Genomic DNA, 23,316 nt, shown 5'->3' with positions numbered 1-23,316 from the left:
TCCCTTGAGGGCTCCCGGACTGCAAGAGGGTGCAGGCCCTGCTGAGGGACCTGCTCCCCGCCCCCCACCACCAATGCACGAATTTCATGCACCAGGCCTCTAGTCTAATTATAATTATCCATAGGGATTTTATTTTAACACAGCATTCTCATAATCTCATGAGAACAGATTTTGGTTTTAGCATATGTTTTAAATGTACTGGTTGAGGGTTTGATTTAGATGGTCATGAATATTCATTTTCATGTACTTACTGATTTGTTAAAACAATAAATGTACTTCTATTGCGTCAACATGCTCTTCTTTTTATTTAAACCTTGAGTCATCCAAAGCTCAAAACTTCGTGTTCATAGTTGATTCGTTGTTTTCCGTCATTCTGCATATTTAGCCAGTTCTTCAGTCTTATCAGTTCTTCCCTAAGGGTCCCCATATCCATCCTTCTTTTCTCTTTCTACAACTCTTATCCTAGTCCACTTCTGAAATCTTTCATTTGGAAAGGGCCTTTAGAGCAGTGATTGCCAACCTTTCAGACCTCACAGACCACCATGGTCTGCGGACCATCGGTTGGCTACTGCTGCTTTAGAGATTATTTTGTGCAGTTAATTAACTCATTTACAAAGAATTGAGACTCAGAGAGACTGTCCAAGAACTAGAACTATGATCTGGAGTTTCTGACTCCAATTACAGTTCTCCAGAATGGTCAGTAGGGCAGAATTCTAGTATCTAATAGTGATAATTGCAGTTAACATTTCTGTAGTGCTTACTCTATAACAAGCACTGTTCTAATCTTTAAATATATTAACTAATTTATCCTCAATAACTCTTACGAGATGATGCTAAAGAGTTGACATAGGGTGGTATAATGGTGGGTATAGTGTGCTTTTTTAAACAGCTTTTTAAAAGTATAATTAATCTATAATAAGTCTCATTTAAAGTATACAGTTGATGACATTTTACATATGCATTTCCATGAAATTGTCACAGTCAAGAAAATTAACAGAACATAGTGTTTTAAGATCTGGCTTTTAGTTGCTATTCTGTCATTGACTCCCTGTGTGACCTCAGATAACTTATCTAACTTCCAAACCAAGGCTCTCCTCCGTGTAAAAATGATCTTTGAATCTTTTCCAGGCAAAAATAATTTGATTCTTTGTAGGCCATCTTTCCACCCATCCTAATGCTGTAATCTGTTGGAAATTGTATCGAAAAAAGTCATCTCCTCTTTTCTTGGGCACTTTCCAAGATGACTTTGAGAGGGAGCCCACTCCATTTTTAGGATCAATAATTGCTACAAAGTGGTTCCTTTTATTAATTTAAAATATCTGCTATTTTGCCACAACTGCTAGCTAGAGCTCCTGTCCAATATAGGGGCTACTAGCCACACGTGACTATTTAAAATAAAATGAAGTGAAATAAATGAATTAAAGACTTGAGTTCCTCAGTTTCACTAGCCACAATTCAAGTGCTCAGAGACCAGGTGGAGCTAATGGCTGTCATTTTGGAGAGTGCAGCTATCAAATACTTAACGTCATCACCAATGACTTAGTGGACAGCACTGCTGTGGAGCAACAGAGATGGTGGGATAGGGCTAGTCCTTGTGCGTGGCCAGCCCTCCAGTTACTGAAGGCCACTATCATTATCACTTCATGTCCGAAAGATTGCACCTCCCTGTAGGCTCTTTTTTGGCCTTTGTTCTTTGTCCATATACATCAGTACTGGATTGGTTTTTCTAAATAGCAATTTCATCGTGCCATTTTATAAATAGGAAAAATCTTCAATTATTCCCAGTTTTATTTGTGCCTTTCTGTTGCCTGCCATATTTGATATTTAGTAAAAACACATATGTTTTTTTAATTCTTGCTGTGTTCCAGTCACTGTGCTAGGTGCTGGGGATGTCAGTGAACTCATTGGGATAGGTGCTAGAATATAGGAAGAAAAAGGCATAAAGAGGAAGGAAAGGATGTGATTAGTCTAAACTTGAGAGATCAGAGAAGGCTTCACAAAGTGTTTGATGTTTGAACTGACTTTTTAAGAACCAGTGAGATTTATTAGGTGGAGAAGTTGGACAGGGTATACAGTATGTACAAAGAGAGGCAGGGAGACTAGAAATGTCTGTGTTTGGGAATTGCAGGAGCAGATGTGAGGGGTTATGTGTCAGGTTGAACTAGATCACTAGGACACTGGATTTCTATCTTGTTAGTGATAGCCATCAAAGGATTGTTAAATATCTGCTTATCCCAAGCTCTTCCTCCTCCTCTCATCGCTCAAGGTCTCTCTCTCTCTGAGGGTCTCCCTCCCTACCTCCCTACCTCCCTGTCCCTCTCTCCCCTAAGCTTCAAGGGGCCTTTTTTTTTTTTTTTTTTTTTGCCTGGGTAACTCATTTCCTGAGCCCATTCCTTGGCTCACTTCTACCTCTGTGTCTTTCTAAATAAACTTTCTCTTATAGTTTGAAAAAAAATTTAACTTTGCAAAATGTTTCTATCTTTGACTGATACCTGTTAAACTGCAAGTCTTGTTCCTAACAATGTTAGTATAATTACTTGCTTTATTCTACATATTAAATGTTTCAATGGGGAAAGAATAGTCTTTTCAACAAATGGTGTTGGGGCTCCTTGGGTAATTACATGCACAAGAATAAAATTGGACCCTTACCTTACATCATATACAAAAAGTTAAATCAAAATGGGTCAGGTACCTGAATATAAGAGCTAAAACTATAACACTCTCAGGAGAAAATATAGGGGTAAATCTTCATGACGTCAGATTTGGTAATGGATTTTTAGATACCACATCAAAAGCTTGAGTAAGGCCCTCGCTGGTTTGGCTCAGTGGATAGAGCGTTGACCTGCAGACGGAAGGGTCCCGGGTCAAGGAAACATGCCAAGTTGTGGGCTTGATCCCCAGTAAGGGGGAGTGCGGGAGGCAGCCAATCAATTATTCTTTCTCATCGTTGATGTTTCTTTTTTTTTTTTTAATTTAATAAATCTTTATTGTTCAGATTATTACAATTTTTCCTCTATTTTCCCCCCATAGTTCCCCTCCACCCGGTTCCCACCCCACCCTCTGCCCTTACCTGCCCTGCACTGTCCTCATCTATAGGTGTACAATTTTTGTCCAGTCTCTTCCCGCACCCCCCACACCCCTTTCCCCCTGAGAATTGTCAGTCCACTCCCTTTCTATGCCCCTGATTCTATTATATTCACCGGTTTATTCTGTCCCTCAGGTTTTTAATTCACTTGATTTTTAGGTTCACTTGTTGATAGATATGTATTTGTTGTTCATAATTTTTATCTTTACTTTTTTCTTCTTCCTCTTCTTTAAGAATACCTTTCAGCATTTCATATAATACTGGTTTGGTGGTGATGAACTCCTTTAGCTTTTTCTTATCTGTGAAGCTCTTTATCTGACCTTCAATTCTGATTGATAGCTTTGCTGGGTAGAGTAATCTTGGTTGTAGATTCTTGCTATTCATCACTTTGAATATTTCTGGCCACTCCCGTCTCGCCTGCATAGTTTCTGTTGAGAAATCAGCTGACAGTCGTATGGGTGCTCCCTTGTAGGTAACTAACTGTTTTTCTCTTGCTGCTTTTAATATTCTCTCTTTGTCTTTTGCTCTTGGCATTTTAATTATGATGTGTCTTGGTGTGGTCCTCTTTGGATTCCTCTTGTTTGGGGTTCTATGCGCTTCCTGGACTTGTAAGTCTATTTCTTTCACCAGGTGGGGGAAGTTTTCTGTCATTATTTCTTCAAATAGGTTTTCAGTATCTTGCTCTCTCTCTTCTTCTGGCACCCCCATAATTCTGATGTTGGTATGCTTGAAGTTGTCCCAGAGGCTCCTTACACTATCTTCAACTTTTTGGATTCTTTTTTCTTTTTGCTTTTCTGGCTGAGTGTTTTTTGCTTCTTTGTATTTCAACTCTTTGACTTGATTCTTGCGGTCCTCTAGTCTGCTGTTAGGTCTCTGTATAATATTTTTTATTTCAGTCAGTGTATGTTTAGTTTTAGTTGGTTCTTTTTCATATCCTCGAGGGTCTCGCTAAATTTATTGGCCTTTTCTAGGAAATTCTTGAAAATCCTTATAACCGTGGTTTTGAACTCTATATCCAGTCATTTGCTTTCCTCCATTTCTTTCGTTTGTGACCTGTTTCTTTGTCTCCGCATTTTCGTTGCTTCCCTGAGTTGGTAGGCTAGCTTTTTGTGCTAGGTGTCCTATAGGGCCCAGTGGCTCATCCTCCCCAGTTACCTGAGGTGGACACTCTTGATGCACCCCTTTGTGGACTGTGTGTACAGCCTTGTTGTAGTTAAGTCTTGATTTTTGTTGGTATCACTGGGAGGAATTGACCTCCAGGCCAATTGGCTGTGAGATCAGCGGTGTCTATGTCGGGAGAACTTCTGTGCTGGAGACAGCCTTATGAGACAAGACTTGCAAAATTGCAAAAGCCTCTGTGCTCAGCTTGGATGGGGCAGAGTCTCAGAGCTGAGCAGACAGTCTTGGCTTCCCGTCAGCCCTGCCCTATGAGGCCCCTGGGTCTCAGTGTCCCTCGGTAATCGCTGCAAGCACCTCTGAGAGAGAGCCGCCTCGAGTTTCGCCCGCTGCCAGACAGTCCATTTTCTCCCCCAATGAATCTGGATTCCCAGATTCTCGCCCGGAACTGGAGTTCAGTGCAGTCAGGAGCTTCTGTCTTCCCCCACTAGAGAAAGCCAATAGCATACTCAGCAGTCAGTCCTCTATGAGTGCACTCGCCTCCAGACCTCTGCTTTTCGCGGCTCCCCTGAGTTTCCGTGCACTCCTCTCTTTTCCCGACAGTCCAGACTCCCCCCGTATGAGTCTGGGACCCCAGGGTCTCGCCCAGAACTGGGGTTCAGTGCAGTCGGAACTGGGGTTCAGTGCAGTTGGGAGCTTCCATCTCTGCCGCTAGAGAAAGCTAGCCAGGCACTCAGTCGCTCGTACTCTCCGCGCACGGTTCTCTGTACTTCAGCCTTTTGCAGCTCCTCTGAGTCTCCGTGTGCCCCTCTCTTTCCTTCTAGTTGTAGAATTTCCACTCAGCCAGCTTCCCTGTGGTTCTGGATGATGTCCGTTCTGTCTTTTAGCTGTAGTTTTGAAATTGTTGTGCGAGGCAGCAGTTTGGGTGTTCACCTATGCCGCCATCTTTGTTTCTCCCTCATCGTTGATGTTTCTATCTTCTCTCTCCCACTCTAAAACCAATTAAAAAAAAAAAAAAATATATATATATATATATATAAGCTTGAATAACAAAAGAAAAAATAATTTAGACTTCTTTAAAATTAAAAAAAGCTTTTCTTTTGAATGATACGCTCAAGAAAGTGAAAAGACAACTCACAGAATAGGAGGAAATATTTGCAAATAATATATCTGATAAGGGACTTACCTATAATACAGGATGGCGAAAAGGTAGTTTTACAGTTGTTTCTTTTGTTTCTTCTAGTTTAGGAACAGTCTGCTCTTTTTCAATAGGATCATCTCCATGTGGCAGGGAGAGCTCATGTACGGGTTAATGCACCCATAAGCTCTGTAAATTCTGCACCACATCTTGGGAGCTTTGTTCATTTCGATGTGCATAATTACCAGAGAAGGTACATCTAAACCCTTAATTCAACATTACTCTCTGCATTTTTAAGCACGTGCAGCAAAAGTTCAGCACTCTTTTTGGGTCACCATCCTATGTCCAACCCCACTGTTTGTCCTGGGCATACCCACCAGCTCCACCAGTGTAAGGACAGAATGGCACACATTGCTTCTGCAAAGTGACATCCTTCAGCTGTTTGGTGGCTTTTTGGATATGTGATACCCTGAAGGAAGGCACTGGGCAGTTTCATGAGTGTTCTTAAAGTGAACACAAACATTTGAACCTCTTGATTTGCATGATTTTGTGGGGTTTTCTGGGTCAAGTAAGTAGTGAACCATTTTCAGAGGTCACGTCAGGCCGCTTTTGGGAAGAGCTCTCCCTTTCTTTTAAGGGAGAAATTCTACATTCTTTATGAGGAAATTGTAAGCTGATCTCTTCATCAGACTTTTTGTATTGTTTAGCTCTTCATAGGTTCATTTGTACTTTGTATCAACACCTTGTGTTGTCATATTATTTAATAGCAGGGTGCATACAAGCACTCCAAAACAAGAAAGAAAAGGGTTATGAATCATATGGTGCAGGCAAGCACTCTAAAACAAGAAAGAACAGGCTATGAATAATATCTTTTAGGATTGTTTGGAGTAAAGGAGGTAACCTGTATAGTGTCTTTAGCTTCCTGCTTGGAACATACAAGCACTCAGCAAATTTTAGCTGTGAACTGTTATATGAATTCCTTATCTTCCAGATTTAAAATTCTTTAAGAGCAGGGCTAATGTAATATATACTTCACATATTATGGACTCAACATTTTACTCATTAATATAATTTTATTCTCATCATAGTTTTTAATGTTTGTCTTTTGTCTTGCAGTGATGAAGCTGGAACATCTGTTTGTAGATGATTCAGGTCGATATTTGGCTATTCAGTTCCATCTGGAATGTGCATATATATTTTTATATTATTATGAATATAAAAAAGCAAAAGATCAGTTCAGTATTGCTAAAGACATCAGCAAATTACAAATTGATTTGACAGGTAAGACTTTATTTTTTGTGGCTAATTGATTAATTTTTTTGATAAAACTAATATATACATTGGCAATTTGGCTATATTGTTTGGTTGTATTTGATTTTCTATGTCCTGTTCTTTGCTTTACAAAAATGGATTTTAAAGATTTTATTTTAAAAATTCATAGTTTTACAACAAACTTGAAATTATATATATTTTTTATTTCTGTAGATGCCCATTTATTTCCTAATCTAGTTAGACACATGCTAATAGTATAGAAGCCAGGCAGGACACAAAGGAACTTTCAACCCCTCCCTCCTGATTCCCAAGTTTGGTTTGGCCTTCCTACATTGCCGTTCCTTGTAAATGCCCATCTATGGCTTCTATCCTGCTTTTTTTGTATTCCTTAAGACCAAATTTTTGACTGTTGATTAGATGTTTATTCAGTGCCTTACAACACTATCTGGCATAGAGTAGGCACTCAATAAACATTTGCTGAGTGAACAAGCAAATTACAGAATTTCTCCTAAAACCTCTGTGTTTCTTCTGAATATCAAATAAGAAACATTGGTTTCTTTTTATGTATCACTCTGTCCCTAGTGTCTCACAAAATGTAATTGGCATTCAGTATTGAACACATTAAATGACAGTCAGACATCATCACTTGATCACACTGTTTATACCTGTTGCACATGGGCTCAACATACTTGACTGTGACTCCCAATCTGTGAGTATTGAAATGATTGAACTTGTTATGTCTTCCGTAGGCTGGGTCTAGATTATCTCTAAGGTCCATTCTTAGCCTCCAAACTCTATATTTATTATTGAGCTACTTAATAAAATCTTTCAGGTATATTATGAGTTAATTATGACTTTGTGGCCTGCCTAGGATCCTAGCCATCTTTTATTACTGTTTGTGTAGGGAAAATTATTAAATATCCAGCTTACAATTTTTGGAACAATGTCCATATGCAAGTTGAAGTCTTGTCTGTGTTTGAAAATATAGTTATATGTAATAAAACTTGTGAGGTTATTTTCAGAGATTATGATTTTGAATATTGTGGATTTAGGGGATTTTTTTGGATCACTTGAAAAATTAATAGCATAGTGCCATTTATGGTCAACTTCAACTGTTGATATATTTACTGCCTACTGTTCACAATTTTTTCCAAGTTAAGAGTGAAGAACTTAAAAATACAAATGCGATACTCACAAATGTAAAAGGAGATTCACATTATTTTTTCTATTCAGCTATAACATTACTATAAAAATTATAAGCTGTGTTAGATCATCTCAGTAGCTGTTTTTAGTGTAGCATGTTTAAAAGGTTGATGTATAACTTAGAGCCAGACTCATAGCACGATAAAGTCCAGACTTCTTAGACTGGCCTTTGTTATCAAGGATCTTGGTAATCTGACTCTTAACAGAAAATGTATGTGAGCACTTTTGCTTCTCTTAAAGCTATTCTGCAGCAAGTTAGTTCAGTTACAAAATGACAAAAGGTTTGATGTCACCTGAAGCCAGATAGAAAGACTGGGATTTAGAACCTGAAAACCTGGCTTTAAGCTCTGGCTGTGATACTGAGAAGCCCCCTCATCTTGAGCAAGTGACCGTATCTCAGAACCTCCATGTTTTCATCTGTCATATGGAAATGGTTATATTTCTTTTCCCTACGGCACTTAATGAGTTACTCTTTGGAGGATGTAGATAGTGTGATGTGGAATCTATTGGCAGAAATCCTGGGATTGAATTCTGGCCCCATGGCTTATTGGCTTTATAAATTTATAAGTCATTTAAAATCATCACTGAAACTCAGGTTTCTCTTTGTGAAATGGAGAAACACTTTATAAACTCTAAAGCACTCTGAAAATTGCTCTTTATGATTGAACAGTAGGTCTGATTGACAAATCAATGAATATAATTTTATATTTTTTTCAGGTGCTTTGGGCAAAAGGACACGGTTCCAGGAAAATTATGTGGCTCAGCTTATTCTAGATGTAAGAAGGGAAGGAGATGCATTTTCAAATGGTGAATTCAGTCCAGCCCCGACTCCTCAGGAACATTTAACCAAGGTGAGGAGGATCCTGAGTTATTGAATATATTTAAAAAGTATATATATATACACATATATATGTATATATGTATTTTATTGATTTTTAGAGAGAGAGGAAGGGAGAAGGATGGAGAGACAGAAACACCGATGAGAGAGAATCATTGATTGGCTGCCTCCTGCAAGCCCCACACTGGGAATGGAGCGTGCAACCGGGGCATGTGCCCTGATCTGGATTCAAACCGTGACTTCCTGGTTCATAGGTCGATGCTCAACCACAGAGCCACGCCGGTTGTACTAAAACTTTTTCCCTTGAATTTATTGCGGTGACACTGGTTAATAAAATTATATAGGTTTCAGATATACAATTCTACCGTACATCATCTGTATATTGTATTGTGTTAACCAACACAATAAGTCAGGTCTCCTTCCATCACCATTTATCCCCCTTGTACCCTCTTCCACTTCCCCCATCTCCCTTTCCCTCTGGTAACCATCATACTGTTGTCTGTGTCCATGAGTCTTTCTTTTTTCCTTTGCTTAATCCCTTAAGTGTGGCATTTAGAAAACTTAAAACTTACATATGTAGCTCCCTTTTAAAAATTATGAAAGGCCTGTGTTGAAAATGGATGGCCACCAGGGTGTGCTGTGCATCTGCCAGCCTGCCCTTTGAAGGGGCAAGTCCTGAGGAAGAGGCATTGTTTCCGTGAAAACTAAGCAGCAGCCCAATTTCTGTGTTTCTCTCATCAATGGTTCCTGAAGGTGCAGTACTGTTCCGTGAAATTTTGTAGATAGAGCTGGGTCTATAGTTAGGATGAACCTGAGGATAAACAAGGAAAGCTGTTCTTTTGGGCTGTGATGTGGGCAGAGGACTGTTTACCAATTAAGAGATTACCAGTTAAGAGGTTGACCTAGTCACAGATAGTTTTCAGCTTTCTATGGGGTTCTGCCCAGCTCCACTGAGCTTCTAAACTCTTCCTAGTTTTAGCTACTTTTATGGAATTACTAGGGGCCCAGTGCACGAATTTGTGCACCTTGAAAGGAACTGTGGGCCGCAAGGCTGCAGTAGGCACAAGGGTGGGTCTCAGCCCATCCTTCGTGCCCCCGCCGGCCCCTCCACTGTGGCCCCCGGTCCCCTGTCTGCCGGCAGCCCTGCTTCCGCCGCCGCTGCTCCCATGCGCTGACGGCACCGGCCCCGCTTGCACCCGCTGACGCACCGAGTGATTGGGGCCGGCACCAGAAGCGGGTGTGAGTGGGGCCGGCACCATCAGCAGGTGCAAGCAGCGGTTGCCACCCCGATTGCTCCTCAGGAGCAGTGGAAGGTGGAGAAGCTGGCACCGCTGCTCACACCTGCTGATGGAGCTGAGTGATCGAGAACAGCACCGGGCACTGGCAGAGGGTGCGAGTGGCAGCTCCGGTGCCGGCTGCGGGTGTGAGCGGGGCCGGCACTGGCAGTGGGTGCGAGTGGTGGCTCCAGCACCAGCAGCGGGTGCGAGCGGGGTTGGACCGGCAGCAGGTGCGAGTGCCGGGAAGGACCGCAGCGTGTGGGAGCAAAGAATTTTCAGTAACCACCAGATCCTCGCCCTGATGACAGCGACCAGCACCCCAATTTGGTCTGGCGCCCCTGCTCACCTGCTCCACCATCCCGCTGCGGTCAACGCCTACCACGTTCCGCACACGCTCCCTGGTGGTCAGTGCACACCATAGAGACCGGTTGTTTGGTTGTTCCCCTGTTTGGTCTATTTGCATATTAGCCTTTTATTACATAGGATTAGAAAAACAATTTGAATCAAATTTGTTGAGGAAATATTTACATAAGATAATAATATACCTATTTTAAATGTACAGTTTTGGTGAGTTCTGATAAATAGAGACACATGTAACCACCACTGTAATCAAAATATAGAACCATTTCCATCATTCCAGAAAGTACACACATATTCCTACAATCCCTTTCCCTCCCACTGATCTGTTTTCTGTCACAGACTAGAGCTGTTTTTCTAGAATTTCAAATAAATAGAATCATTCAGTATGGCTCTTGTGTCTGGTTTCTTTCACTTAGTATAATGTTTGAGAGTCATTGATATTTTGATAGCAATGGTTAGCAACTGTTTATTGCTCAGTTGATAGCACAATGTGCTTATCCATTCCCCTGTTGGTGGACATTGAGCTGTTTCTAGTTTTTGGCTATAAGGAATAAAATTGCTTGGAAGATTTGTGTGTAAGTCTTTGTGTGAACATATCTTTTTAATTCTCATGGGTAAATATCTAGGAATGGAATGACTAGGTTATGGGGTAAGTATATTTTTAACTTGGTGAAAAACTGCCAAATTGTTTTCCAAAATGGTATCATTTTATATTCCCACCCTCAAAGTTTCAAGGCACCAGTTGCTTTACATCCTTACCAATGCTTGGTAATTTTTGCCGTTCTTCTGAATGTGTGTATCACATTGTGATTTTACTATTTTTTAATAATTAATTAAAAAACAATTACATTGAAATATTACTGACATAATAAAAATTAACCCATTTTAATTGTATAGTTTGATGGGATTTGACAAATATATCTTCTATATATATAAAAGGCTAAGTGACTGGCCAATAGGTATGATGTGCAGTGACCACCAGGGAGCAGACTCTCAATATAGGAGCTACCGAGTTGCGGTGACTTGACAGTGGTGGTTCTCGGGGATGCACCCCGGAACCAGAGAGGAGGGAGCCTGATTCCTTGTGGGGCCACACAATTCCACCTTTAGCCATGGGTTATGTTGTTGCTGGGGCACTGTTGGCCCCAAATCTGGTTTTGCACACTTGCATTTGCATTCCACACCCTCTACGACAGCAACTTTGCAGATTGCCCTCTCGCACTCTGGGACCCTTCGGGGGATGTTAGAGAGTGGGTTTCGGCCCGATCCCCACAGGTCAGGCCTAGGGATCCCACCTGCCGGAGGGTCCTCGCTCACTCCACAGACACCCTTTGAGTCACGGCACTGCCCCATGTGCTGCCAGCCTGGGAGGGACTGCAAGAGGTTAGCTCCAGGGCGTGTCCAGCTCGTTTCGCCCAGTCCCATCCCATCGGCCACCTTCTAATTAATTTCCTTTCAGTGTGCACAAATCCGTGCACTGGGTCACTAGTATGTATATATATATATACACACGTATATACATGTATATATATACACATTAGAGGCCCGATGGACCCGCCGCGGTGGCGGCTGCCTCTGCCTTGGCCTCCACCACCGTGACTTCTTCCGGAAGGTCATCCGGTCTAATTAGCATATTATGCTTTTATTATTATAGATAGCCACACACACACAACCATTACAGTCAAGATGTGTTTCACCACCCTAAAAGTTTTATCATGCCCTTTTCAGTTAATCCCCCATACTCTGGCCCTAAACAATCATTGATCTGCCTTCAGTGACTACAGATAGTTTGGCTTTTCTAGAATTTCATATGGAATCATACATTATGTACTCTTTTGTATTTGGTCACTTGTTAGCATGATGTTTTTGAAATTTATCTATGTGGTTGTGTGTGTCATTAGTTTCTTTTATTGCTGTTTAGAATTGCATTGATGGATATATGTATATTTAAAAATATTACCTGTTGAGAGACATTTGAATTGTTTCCAGTTTGGAGCTATTACAGATAAAATTGCTGTTAATATTTAAATGCATGTGTTTGTGAGGACATATGTTTTCATTTCTCATGGGGAACTATTTAGGAGTGGAATGGATAGTTCACATGGTAAATGCATGTTTGTTATAAGAAATTGGCAAACTGTTTTCTGTGGTGGTACCATTTTAAGAAAGTTCTAGACCTTTGTCGACATTTAGAATTGTCAGTCTTTTAAATTTTATCCATTCCAATATGTGTGTACTAGTAGTTCATTCTGATTTTAATTAGTATTTCCATGTTGACTGCTTTGTTCAGGATATTCTTGTGTGCTTACTGGCTATTGGTATATCTTCTCTTATGAAGCATTTATACAAATCTTTTGTCCATTTTTATATCGGGTTATCTTATTTCTGGGTTGTAAGACTTCTCCATATTCTACACACAAGCTCCTTTTCAGATATTTCTCTTGTGAATATATTCTCTGAGTCTGTGGCTTAGCTTTTCATTTTCTTAACAGTGTTTTCAAAGAGCAAAAGTTGTTAATTTGATGATGTCCAACATACTAAGTTTTTCTCTGATAGTTCAGGTTTTTTTTATGTCTGCCTACCCTGTTGTTGCAAAGCTTTTCTCCTAGGATTTCTTTTAGAAGTTTTTTACTGTTAGCTTCTACTTTAAGATCTGTGATCAATTTTTGTTTAATTTTTGTATAGGGTATGAGAGAGAGGTGAGGGTCATTTTTTTTTCCTTCTAAATGTATATCCAGTTGTTCCAGAGTCATTTATTGAAAAGACTTTCCTTGATTAAGTCACCTGTGTACTTTGTTGAAAATCAACTGACCATAGAATGTGGAGCTAAAATTTTAGACTCTGTTCTATTCATTCAGATATATGTCTGTCTTTATTCCAGTACCACACTGTCTTGGCTTTGTAGTCATTCTTAAAATCAAGTATTCTATCAAGTCCTCTAGGTCTTCAGATTTTATTCTTTTCAAACTGTTATGCTATTCCAGATCCTGTTGAGAAATAGAGTTGGGAGTTGATGTTTTTAGTTTATAGTGTAGAAGCAGAGTAGGAAGAGTACAGGAGGCTCAAGCAATGATAACTGTTATTCTCTATTGATATTGTCAATGTATTCCTGAGGTATAGGTGGCCTGTCCTCTATTTCTACGCAGTAAGATGTCCTCAAATAAGTGTTTCAAGAGAAAGCCTATTAACCATAGGTAGACATTGTATAATTTTAAACAAGATATTTTTTCCTTCCCTAGCAATCAATTGCATACAGTCTGTTGAATGAATTAAATTTAATTTTTGGTCTAAATATTTTCTTTTGTATTCCACCAGAATCTTGAGCTGAATGATGATACTGTTTTAAATGAGATAAAGTTAGCAGATTGTGAACAGTATCAGATGCCCAGCCTGTGTGCTGAAGAGCTGGCTGTTATCCTTGGAATCTGGTAAGTTAATGACTTGCTTGGCTACATTGAGCACCTTGCATGTGGGTTCTCTTGTGTTGGGGAAATCTTTATTCAGGAGGTCCCAAGAGTTCTGGGTGAAGCGGGAATCTTGTAATGCTGCTCAAGATCCAGAATAGTTGGGTAACCAATCAAAAGGTTAGAGACTAGAGACCTTAGGAATCTCCTGGGAGTTGGTATTCTCATGCTTCTCCTCCCTTCATAAGCAAAATTTCTTTGGTTAGCTTTAGCTAGAAATAGACTCTTAATAAAATATTTAGCATAGGTGAGAATGAATATTTTGAACTTTAGGGATATTTATATCTCAAAAGGTAGATTTATTTTTGAATACTGTAGAACCTTATGTGTGGTGGAAATAGTTTTTTCTTTTATTTTTATATTTTTTCTATTTAGAAGTAATTTCACATTTGGAAAAAAGTTGCCAGGGCGAGGCATTGCAAAGAATTTAAGAGAATCATCTTCCAACATGATGCTCTCATCACCTGGAGTACTTTAGTGTGTGCCTGCAAGCAAGCGTATTTGTGTATATTGTCACAGAACAGTTCTCAAAACCAGGAAGATAACATTCATACGTACTCTCCTTTAATACTCAGATTCCATTCAAGTTTGCCAGGGTCCCAGGAACCTCCTCTGGGGCATAGGATCCTGTCTAGATGTGCATTGCAGTTAACTGTTAGCTCCTTAGTTTCGGTCAATCTGGAACAGTTGCTCAGTTTTGCGTGGCTTTCATGATATTAACACTCTTGAAACTTAAAAGCCACTTATTTTGTAGACATTCCCCAAGTTTCTTTTTTTCCTAGTAAAATAAATTAGGTTGACATTTAGTACACTAAGCACATTTTGTCAGTATTTTACTACTTTCTGTACTTATCTTTGCCAAACTCATATTTACATTTGTATATAATGTAATATTAAAATATGTGCTTTCAAATATATGAAATAAGTTTACTTTGTCTTTCAAAAATTATATTTCATTAGACACAACATGCATTTTAGGAGTAATTTATCTTTTTTTAATTTAAAGCACAAATATGCAAAAGAATAACCCAGTGCATAAGTTAACTGAAGAGGAGTTGCTGGCATTTACATCGGTGAGTAATGTCTTCCTTCTTTCCATTTTCTTTTTTTATAGATTGTTTTGCCTCTGGTATATTCTTGCCTCAAATTGCTCATCTTGGGACACTGCCACTTAAGGAAATTAAGGGAACAAAAACTCATCATTTTAGTTTCCAAACTAAAATGGCTTTGAGGGCAGTGACCAAATATTTCTTGTTCACTTTTGTTCCTAGAGCATCACACAGAATAGGTGATCAATAAATATTGAAATAGGTGCTCAATGTTGAATGAATGAATGAAGTGACAGAGCAGAAGTTTGAATCTTTACTCCAGAGCCTATCTAGTATACAGCTCTGTTGTAAAGGCCAGGGTGATGCCTACATGGGTGTGATGAGTAGAGGATTTCAGGGAGCTAGGAGCCAAACCAGGAGAGCATGGGCTACAGAGGCTGGGGAGGGAGGTGATGGTCAAGAGCATGAAGGGTGCTTGCCAGCATTTGACAGTGTAGAGCGGTCAGGAGAAAAGGCTGTGGGCTTCGATAATTGGAGTACATTGCTTATCTCTAAGGACAGTTTCAGTGGACTACTTGGGTAGTCATTCTAGAGAATTAAGGAGGGAATGGGGTATCCTATCTAATAAAAGAGCAATATGCAAATTAACCATCACTCTGTGACACCCACAAGCCACGCCCACCAGCCAATCAGGAGCGAATATGCAAATAAACCCAACCAAGATGGCTACGGCACAGAGAGCAGGAGGGAGGCTTGGGTTTCCCTGGTAATGGAAGAATCCAAGCTTTCCGCCTGCCCTTGCCAGCCTAGGCCTCCACTCAAGGCTACAAAGTTTCAATTATAGAAGATACATAAAACCAAACAGAAATGGCTGCCACCATGGAGCAAGCAGAAGGCTTGGCTCTGCTCCAGGCTACAAAGTTTCAATTGTAGAAGATAAATAAACCAGGGCCTCTGCTTGGGTCGCCAGTGGGCATGGCCAGCCTGCAAACCACCACAGGCCTCTCGCCCAGGCTGCCCCATGCCCCAAGGGAACCCCCACCCTGATCCAGGACACCCTTCAGGGCAAACCAGCTGGCCCCCACCCGTGTGCCAGACCTCTATCCTATCTAATAAAAGAGTAATATGCAGATTGACCATCACTCCAACACACAAGATGGCTGCCCCCATGTGGTCAAAGATCCTGCCCCCATGTGGACACAAGATGGCTGCCACAAGATGGCCAGCAAGGGAGGGCAGTTGTGAGGGACCAGGCCTGCAAGGGAGGGCTGTTGGGGGTGACAAGGCCTGCAGGAGAGGGCAGTTAGGGGTGACCAGACCTGCAGGCGAGGGCAGTTAGGGTCAAACAGGCTGGCAGGGGAGGAGTTAGGCATCAATCACTGGCAGGGGAGTGGTTAGGGGGTGATCAGGCTGGCAGGCAGAAGTGGATAGGGGTAATCAGGAAGGCAGGCAGGCGAGCAGTTGGGAGCCAGCAGTCCTGGATTGTGAGAGGGATGTCCGACCGGGATCGGGCTTAAACGGGCAGTCAGACATTCCTCAAGGGGTCCAGATTGGAGAGGGTACAGGCTGGGCTGAGGGACATTCCCCCCCCCCCCCCCCCCCCCCCCCGTGCGCGAATTTCATGCACCGGGCCTTTAGTGAGAAAATAAAGTTGATAAAGACCACAGTTGGAGAAAATGGCAGTGAAAAGGAAAGAGTAATAGATGTTTGAGGATTTGAGATCAAAGAAGGCTTTTCCGGAAGAGAAAGATCACAGATGAAGGGGTCACTCAGTATCTTTTTAGCTTTAGGGAGAGAAAGAAGATACGCACATCTTTAATGAACACTAGCTGCTTAAGATACATAACTTTTTTTTCAAAGACATTTTTATATCATGGTTGGGACTTATGCTAGAATGCTAATGTTTTATTCCTTTAGTTATTTTTTAGATAAGGCATAAATAAAGTATTTTATCTGATAGAAAGAAAAGCTCGCTTACTTTGTACTGTAATATAAATTTTGCAAGTAACTGTTTTCTAAAGATTGCTTTGGAACTGGTTGGATGTTAATCCTTTGAGTCCTCGGGATGCCCTTTTTATTTTCCCACTTATTAGAAATCTTTGGTGTTTATCATTATAGCATGTCTGTGTTTAGATTACTATGTAAAAATCTTATTTACTTGTTACATATGCTATCAGGAATTTGACAAGTAAAGTGTTACAGACATTTTTAAAAAGATACATTAAAATTATTATGAACTTCCCATCTATTTATGCAGCTAATATCTATTGAAAACTTAATATGTACTAGGTATTGTGCTGGTCATCAGGGATTCAGCAGCGAACAGTCTTTTCCCTCTAGGAGTTTACATCAATTTACATTGTTGTGGGGAAATACACAGTAGACAGAGAGAAATACATACTTAATAGAAGTGTGCAGGAGAAATATAAAGCAGGGTAAGGGGATAAAAATGGGACCTGGACGGTAGTGTTAGACAAGGTGATGGGGAAGGTCTCAGTGGAAAGATGCTGTTGAACTCACGTCAGCATGAAGTGAGGCCCAGGGCAGGATGCGGGGCTCTGGAATGGTGCTGAGCTTGAGTCAGTGTAAGGCAGTACAGAGCTGGAGGGGGGCAAGTGTCTAGGCCAAACGTGGGCAAACTACGGCCCGCGGGCCGAATCCGGCCTGTTCGGCTGTTCTATCCGGCCCGCGGAGCCGAAAGAGCGGAGGGTTCTCTTGCTCTCCCCTCCGCTCCTTCACCAGCAGCAGTGTTAACATGGCAACGTCGGAAACTCGGCCGCAGCTCCTTCTTCTGAGTGGGCGGATTTATATCCGCCCATTCAGTAGAAGGAACAACCTCTCAATCTTCCAGAGGCTCCTTGGAATGCCCGCGGACGCGTCCCCCGACATCACCCTGGGAATGCGTAGACATGTTATCGTGGTGATGTAGGGAGACACGCCCCTGGAGAGCACAGTATCAGAGCATTAGCTAAAAAGGAGACCAACAACACTGTTCCCACTGAAGTTGATGTTTTAAAGACCAAAAACCTTTCAACCCAGTCTACATTGCCATCTACATCTACATCCCGGGCATAATTTGGAAGTTGCACTAAAGAAAATGTTTAATTTACTGTTTACACATTTTCTTCTTTTCTATTTGTTTTAGTTTTAAATTATTTTATTATATTTAAGTTTAATTTGAAAGGCTTTTGTACCTTTCCTTTGTTAGGCAATTTTATTTTGCCTTTGCCATCTTCAATATAAGGTATGTTATTGTGCTATGATTCCTCCATTTTTTGAAGTTTCAAATTATAATAATTAGTATTTACATTCTTCTTGTTAAAATGTTTGAAATGAATAAAACTATTGAAATAAAAAAAAAAAAGACCGTACCCTTTTATGTAATGATGTTTACTTTGAATTTATATTAGTTCACACAAACACTCCATCCATGCTTTTGTTCCGGCCCTCCGGTCCAGTTTAAGAACCCGTTGTGGCCCTCGAGTCAAAAAGTTTGCCCACCACTGGTCTAGGTGATAAATGATGACTAGGACTCTTGGGTTTCTTCTGATGACCGAGGTAAACAGGATGTAGCACATGATGGAAAGTGTTCCTGCTGGCCTCTCTTGGGGAGGATGGTCAGTAGCAATATCCTCTCGGGTCTGGTCTCATAAGCAGTTTATTGTGGAACATATATCATCCATAGTTATCCTGAAAAGACATTAAAATACTCTATTTCCATTCAGATATTTAATTTTCTTTTTAGCTTTTCTTGTGGGTGGGAGTATATTTCTTCTCTTTTAAACCTTTCTTTTTCTACTTCTTCTGTGATTCTCTATTATTATAATATTTTATTTCTTTTCCCATTGTTGTTCCTCTAAATTGTGAGATGCTTCTGAAGAGAACTTCTGATGCTCATTAACTCATCCTTCCTGGCTTGCAGTGAAGGTCAAGGTCCTCAATTGAAGTTTCATAATATTCCCTCAAGGGTTTTGTAACACACGCACACACACACACACACACACACACACACACACACACACACACACACACATTTTTTGCTCTCTCTCCTCCTCCGGTTCATTTCCAAATCAGACCTGAGCCGTGGCCTGATTTCCTTTTAGAGGAAAGCTATTTGATCATAGGGCTTCCTAGTGCTAGGCCTAAAGAGATGAGTGTGTGAATCCCAGGTAAATCTTTAATTGGTAAGAAGTAGGGCAAGGAACTAATGTGTGAGGAGGGCTTTTAGGAGCCCCATAATACTTTGGGCTCTATACCAACTCATTCTTTTTTTAACCCCAAGAAAGTACACAGAATACAGCAGAAAAACCCAAATCAGCCCTTGTCAACTCTTCCTTCATCTATCAGTACTTCCTTTTATCCCTGCTTTGTACATGATACTGAACTGGATAATAGTGAATTAGAAGTGGCTCCTGGTATTAATGAAGAGTTCCATTGACATTGATATCTTATATAGTTATATATCCTTATAGAAATATCTTTTATTTATAATCTATTATTTATAACTCCAAAAGAGTATTTGAGGTAAGAGGGAACTGTTTTAGGTGATACCCCACTTCTGAACTCTTGAACTTTTGTCTATGCTTCTCTTTGAGCAAGATTATCTTTGGGCTTACATTATAATTACTTATGTGTATGTTCTATCTTCCCCATAAGACTGTAAACTCCCAGTTTTAGTGGCTGGTTTCTATTCTTCTCTGGGTCTTCTACGAGGCCTGGTACAATGCTTCAAGGCTTTACTCATAGTTGTTACTAAATAAATGTATGCAGAGTAAGAGAATGAATGAAATACAGGTTGGGGCTAAAGTGGGGGAGCCTGAAACCCAGGCATGTACCCTGACAGGGAATGGAACTGGCGACCTTTTGGTGCATGGGACGATGCCCAACCAGCTGAGCCACACAGGCCAGACTAAAGGAGTAGGATTTTTAAGTGGGTAAGACCTGTTTGGAATTGGCCATAGATGTGAAGAGAAGGGTACAGAGAGGAGAGAAGTGGCATCCCCTTTCTTGCTGGGCAGCCATTACCCTGCTCTGTAGCAGCGTTGGCGGCCTGGGACAGGGCTTGTGAACTGCTGAGATTACGAGGTGTCTTCCTCTGCTGATAGAAGAGCAAGTTCAGCAGAAGTCTTAATGCTCCCACCAGACACTTTTGTAAACATCGGAGGGACAGGACATGGTTATTGGACATTTGGTAAATATTTATGGAATAAACAAATGAATGGCTTATCGGTCCTGAATTTCATTTAGTTTTAATGAACTGTCCTAAAGTTTATTACAATGATTTCATTCAGTTTTAATGAACTGTCCTAAAGTTTATTACAGTGTAATCTCTTTTTTGGAGAAGTTTTTGCCAGTGTTTTCATGTTGGTGCAGCATGTTGAAATATATGTGAGATGTGTTGGGAAAATGTTTTAATTCAGCAGTGTCAGAAGCTTGTCTTAAAAGGAATACTTTTTTTTAGTTGTCATTATGTAGTGCTATTCCTGAGATATATCCGCACGTTTCAGGAAAACTGAATGAGTCATAGTAAAAATAACCCAATCTGTTTTAGAGAGCCTTTATGTCGTATCGGCTTGATAACTTAAAATTAGCTGTTATCTACGTTATTTCCTTTCAGATGAGCCAAGTCAGTTACATTCAGTAATGCTTTTAATTTCCTCTCATTGTTGAAAATGAGAACAATTTTGTTAATCCAGACAGGTGTTTCAGTTTTAATTGGCAAAAGTTTTGCTTAAGTGTGAATTGATATTGGCAGCCTGCCCTCTGACTGTCTGCCCAAAACCACAAGGTCACTGGAAATGTAAAAAGGAAAAAGAAAGATCTTTGGAAGTTACACATTACATACTATTTATTTTCTCTTTCTGCTATTAATTTTAAAACTATTTAATAAATACTTATGAACATAAAATTGTTTGCTAACCACTTTTACAGGTTTAAATGATCACCTATTTTTTTTCCAGAGCATACTCATTTCTTAATTTTAATTTTTTAAGGTAGATGATATAACTTTGTGGGATAGCCACAACACCTCCAATAGTTTGTGTTAGCATTACATGATGACATGTTCTGTATTAAGTGGGATAGCTCAGAATTTTGATTTTCTTTGTGGTTTGAATGCTTATCTTCCAAAATGTTACTCTGTGTATTTAAATTTAATAGGTATTTATTGATAATGATCCTCAGCAATTGACTGAGCAAGTAGACAAAGACAGTGAGTAAATACATTGATAATTTGGACAATACTACTAGCCAGCTTGATCTAATTGGTATTTATAGAATAGTGTACTCACAATACAGTCATCCCTAGGTGTCTGCCAGGGATTGGTTCCAGGGTCCTCCATGGATACCAAAATCTGCAGATGCTCAAGCCCTTTCTATAAAATAAAATAGTATTTTCATATAACTTACACACATCTTCTTGTATAATTTAAATCATCTGAGATTACTTATAATACCTGATAGAATATAAATGTTGTGGAAGTAGTTGTTACACAGTATTGTTTAGGGAATAATGACAAGAAAAGTAAGTCTGTAAATGTTCAGTACAGACACAACCCTCATAGACCTAACTACATTTTAGAAGTCAGCAACAACATAACATTTTTTTTAAGAAGATTTTCAATTCATGATGGGTTGAATCCATAGATGTGGAACCCCTAGTTATGGAGGGCCAGTTGTTATTTGAATATATTTCTTTGCAAGTATACATGGTATGTTCAGCAAGACCATATGCTGGGCCAGTAAAACATGTCTCAGTGGATAAAAATAAACATCATAAGGAATATATTTATTCTCTTTCTACAACAGAATTAAATTTGACATAAATAAATATTAGATATCTGTAGAATCTCAAAATATTTAGAGTTCAAATAATTAAACAACATACTTAGTTCATATATCAATGAAGAAATCACAAAGGAAATTTATATGTAAAAGACAACGGTTAACCTAAATCATTGACCCCAATGTTACAACAATTTTCTCATGTTTTCTTAAAGTAAAATTGTTGTGATATTGGGGTAATGAACAATTTTTAACTAGGACACTAAGTGCATGAACCATAAAAGAAAAATTGGATAAAAAGATAAATTGGACTTCATTAAAATTAAAACCTTCTGCTCTTTGAAGAACATTATGAAGACAAGGAACAGACAAGGCATAGACTGGGAGAAAATGTTCACAGTACATATATCTTGTAAAGGACCTGTATCCAGAGTAAAAACTCTTTCCAACTTAATAATAATAGGACAAACAAGGCAATTAAAAATAATAGGACAAATGATTTGAACAGACATTCCACCAAAGATATAGGAATGACCAATAAGAGCATGAAAAAGGCTTAATAGCATTAATCATTGGGAAAATGCAAATTAAAACCACAAAATGCAAATTAAAGTGGTAAAGAAACCACTTTAAAGACACACAATACTATGTAGGATAGTTGGAATTCTCATACATTGCAAATGCAATGTAAAATGGTACAACCACATTGGAACACAATTTGGCATTTTCTCATATAGTCAATTCCCCCTCTAGGTATTTATCTATTAGACTTACATACCAATGTTCACAGCTATTCAATCCATAATAGCTTAAATTGGGAAACAACCCCGATGTCCATCAATAAGTGAATGATAAATAGCCTTATATTCATCTAAAGAAATAATTCCCAGCAATAAAAAGAAATGAAGTACAAATACATGTAACAGTGTGGGTGCATCTGAAAAAACATGATTTTGAGTTAAAGGAACTAGATTGTATGATTTCATTTAATTGCAATTCTAAAATAGGCAAAAGTAAACCATAATGATAGAACATAGGTCACATTGATTGCAGAAGGGTGCAAGGGAACTTTCTGGGTTGATGGAAATTTTGTATATCTTGATTTCATGGTAGTTATATAGGTGTCAAAATAGATCAAACACCCTAAATCATGTTTTTTTCATATCATATCTATCTTATCTACATAATAAAAGAGTAACATGCTAATTGACCGTACCTTCGCGACACCCACCAGCCAATCAGGAGTAAGTATGCAAATTAACCCAACAAAGATGGTGGGTTAATTTGCATACACAGGCGCCAAGCGACTGGGGGCAGGGCGGGATGCCATGGCGACGACGACGCAGGCGTTCCATACCACCTCAGCCACTCCGGGCAGCGTGGGAAGGCGGAAAGGCGGCTCCGGCCAGAGCGAAGGCGCTGCGGGCAGCCAGGGGAAGGAAGGCCCATTCTGGCACAAATCTTCGTGCATCGGGTCTCTAGTATTTCAATAAAGTCACTAAGAATATCCTAAAGGTGGAAAGCATGTATATTATTTAGAGCTCTCATATGTAAGATTGTTTAGTTTATCACCACAGATTTTGGTTTCAGTGTAGATTTGTCCTCATCATCAGCTTCAGAAGGGCAGCACCGTATACTCCCTAATGTGTTAAGTGGGAAGAATGTAGAAGGTGAAGAACAAATTCTCAATAGGAAATTGCTCAGTCTTCGCATTCAGTATGAAGCATACTC

General features: G+C 39.8%; 1 protein-coding gene and 1 pseudogene across 2 annotated transcripts in view; one reads left to right on the top strand and one right to left on the bottom strand.

Moving 5' to 3' along the window:
- The window catches only part of TTC27 (tetratricopeptide repeat domain 27), a 108,319-nt gene that overhangs the window by 18,209 nt on the left and 66,794 nt on the right, over nucleotides 1-23,316 (top strand). The window contains exons 6-9 of the mRNA XM_080684831.1: nucleotides 6,456-6,620; nucleotides 8,532-8,665; nucleotides 13,605-13,717; nucleotides 14,760-14,826. Of these exons, the coding sequence (XP_080540957.1) occupies nucleotides 6,456-6,620; nucleotides 8,532-8,665; nucleotides 13,605-13,717; nucleotides 14,760-14,826 (479 nt within the window). The remainder of the gene's footprint in view (nucleotides 1-6,455; nucleotides 6,621-8,531; nucleotides 8,666-13,604; nucleotides 13,718-14,759; nucleotides 14,827-23,316) is intronic.
- Nucleotides 5,388-5,923, bottom strand: LOC308255872 (large ribosomal subunit protein uL22-like; annotated as a pseudogene). The gene has a single exon. The product of its transcript is annotated as a large ribosomal subunit protein uL22-like (transcript).

This window comes from Plecotus auritus, assembly GCF_963455305.1.
Source record: "Plecotus auritus genome assembly, chromosome: 8".
In the NCBI taxonomy this organism is placed as follows: Eukaryota; Metazoa; Chordata; class Mammalia; order Chiroptera; family Vespertilionidae; genus Plecotus; species Plecotus auritus.
This window is presented reverse-complemented; position numbering and strand designations above follow the sequence as displayed.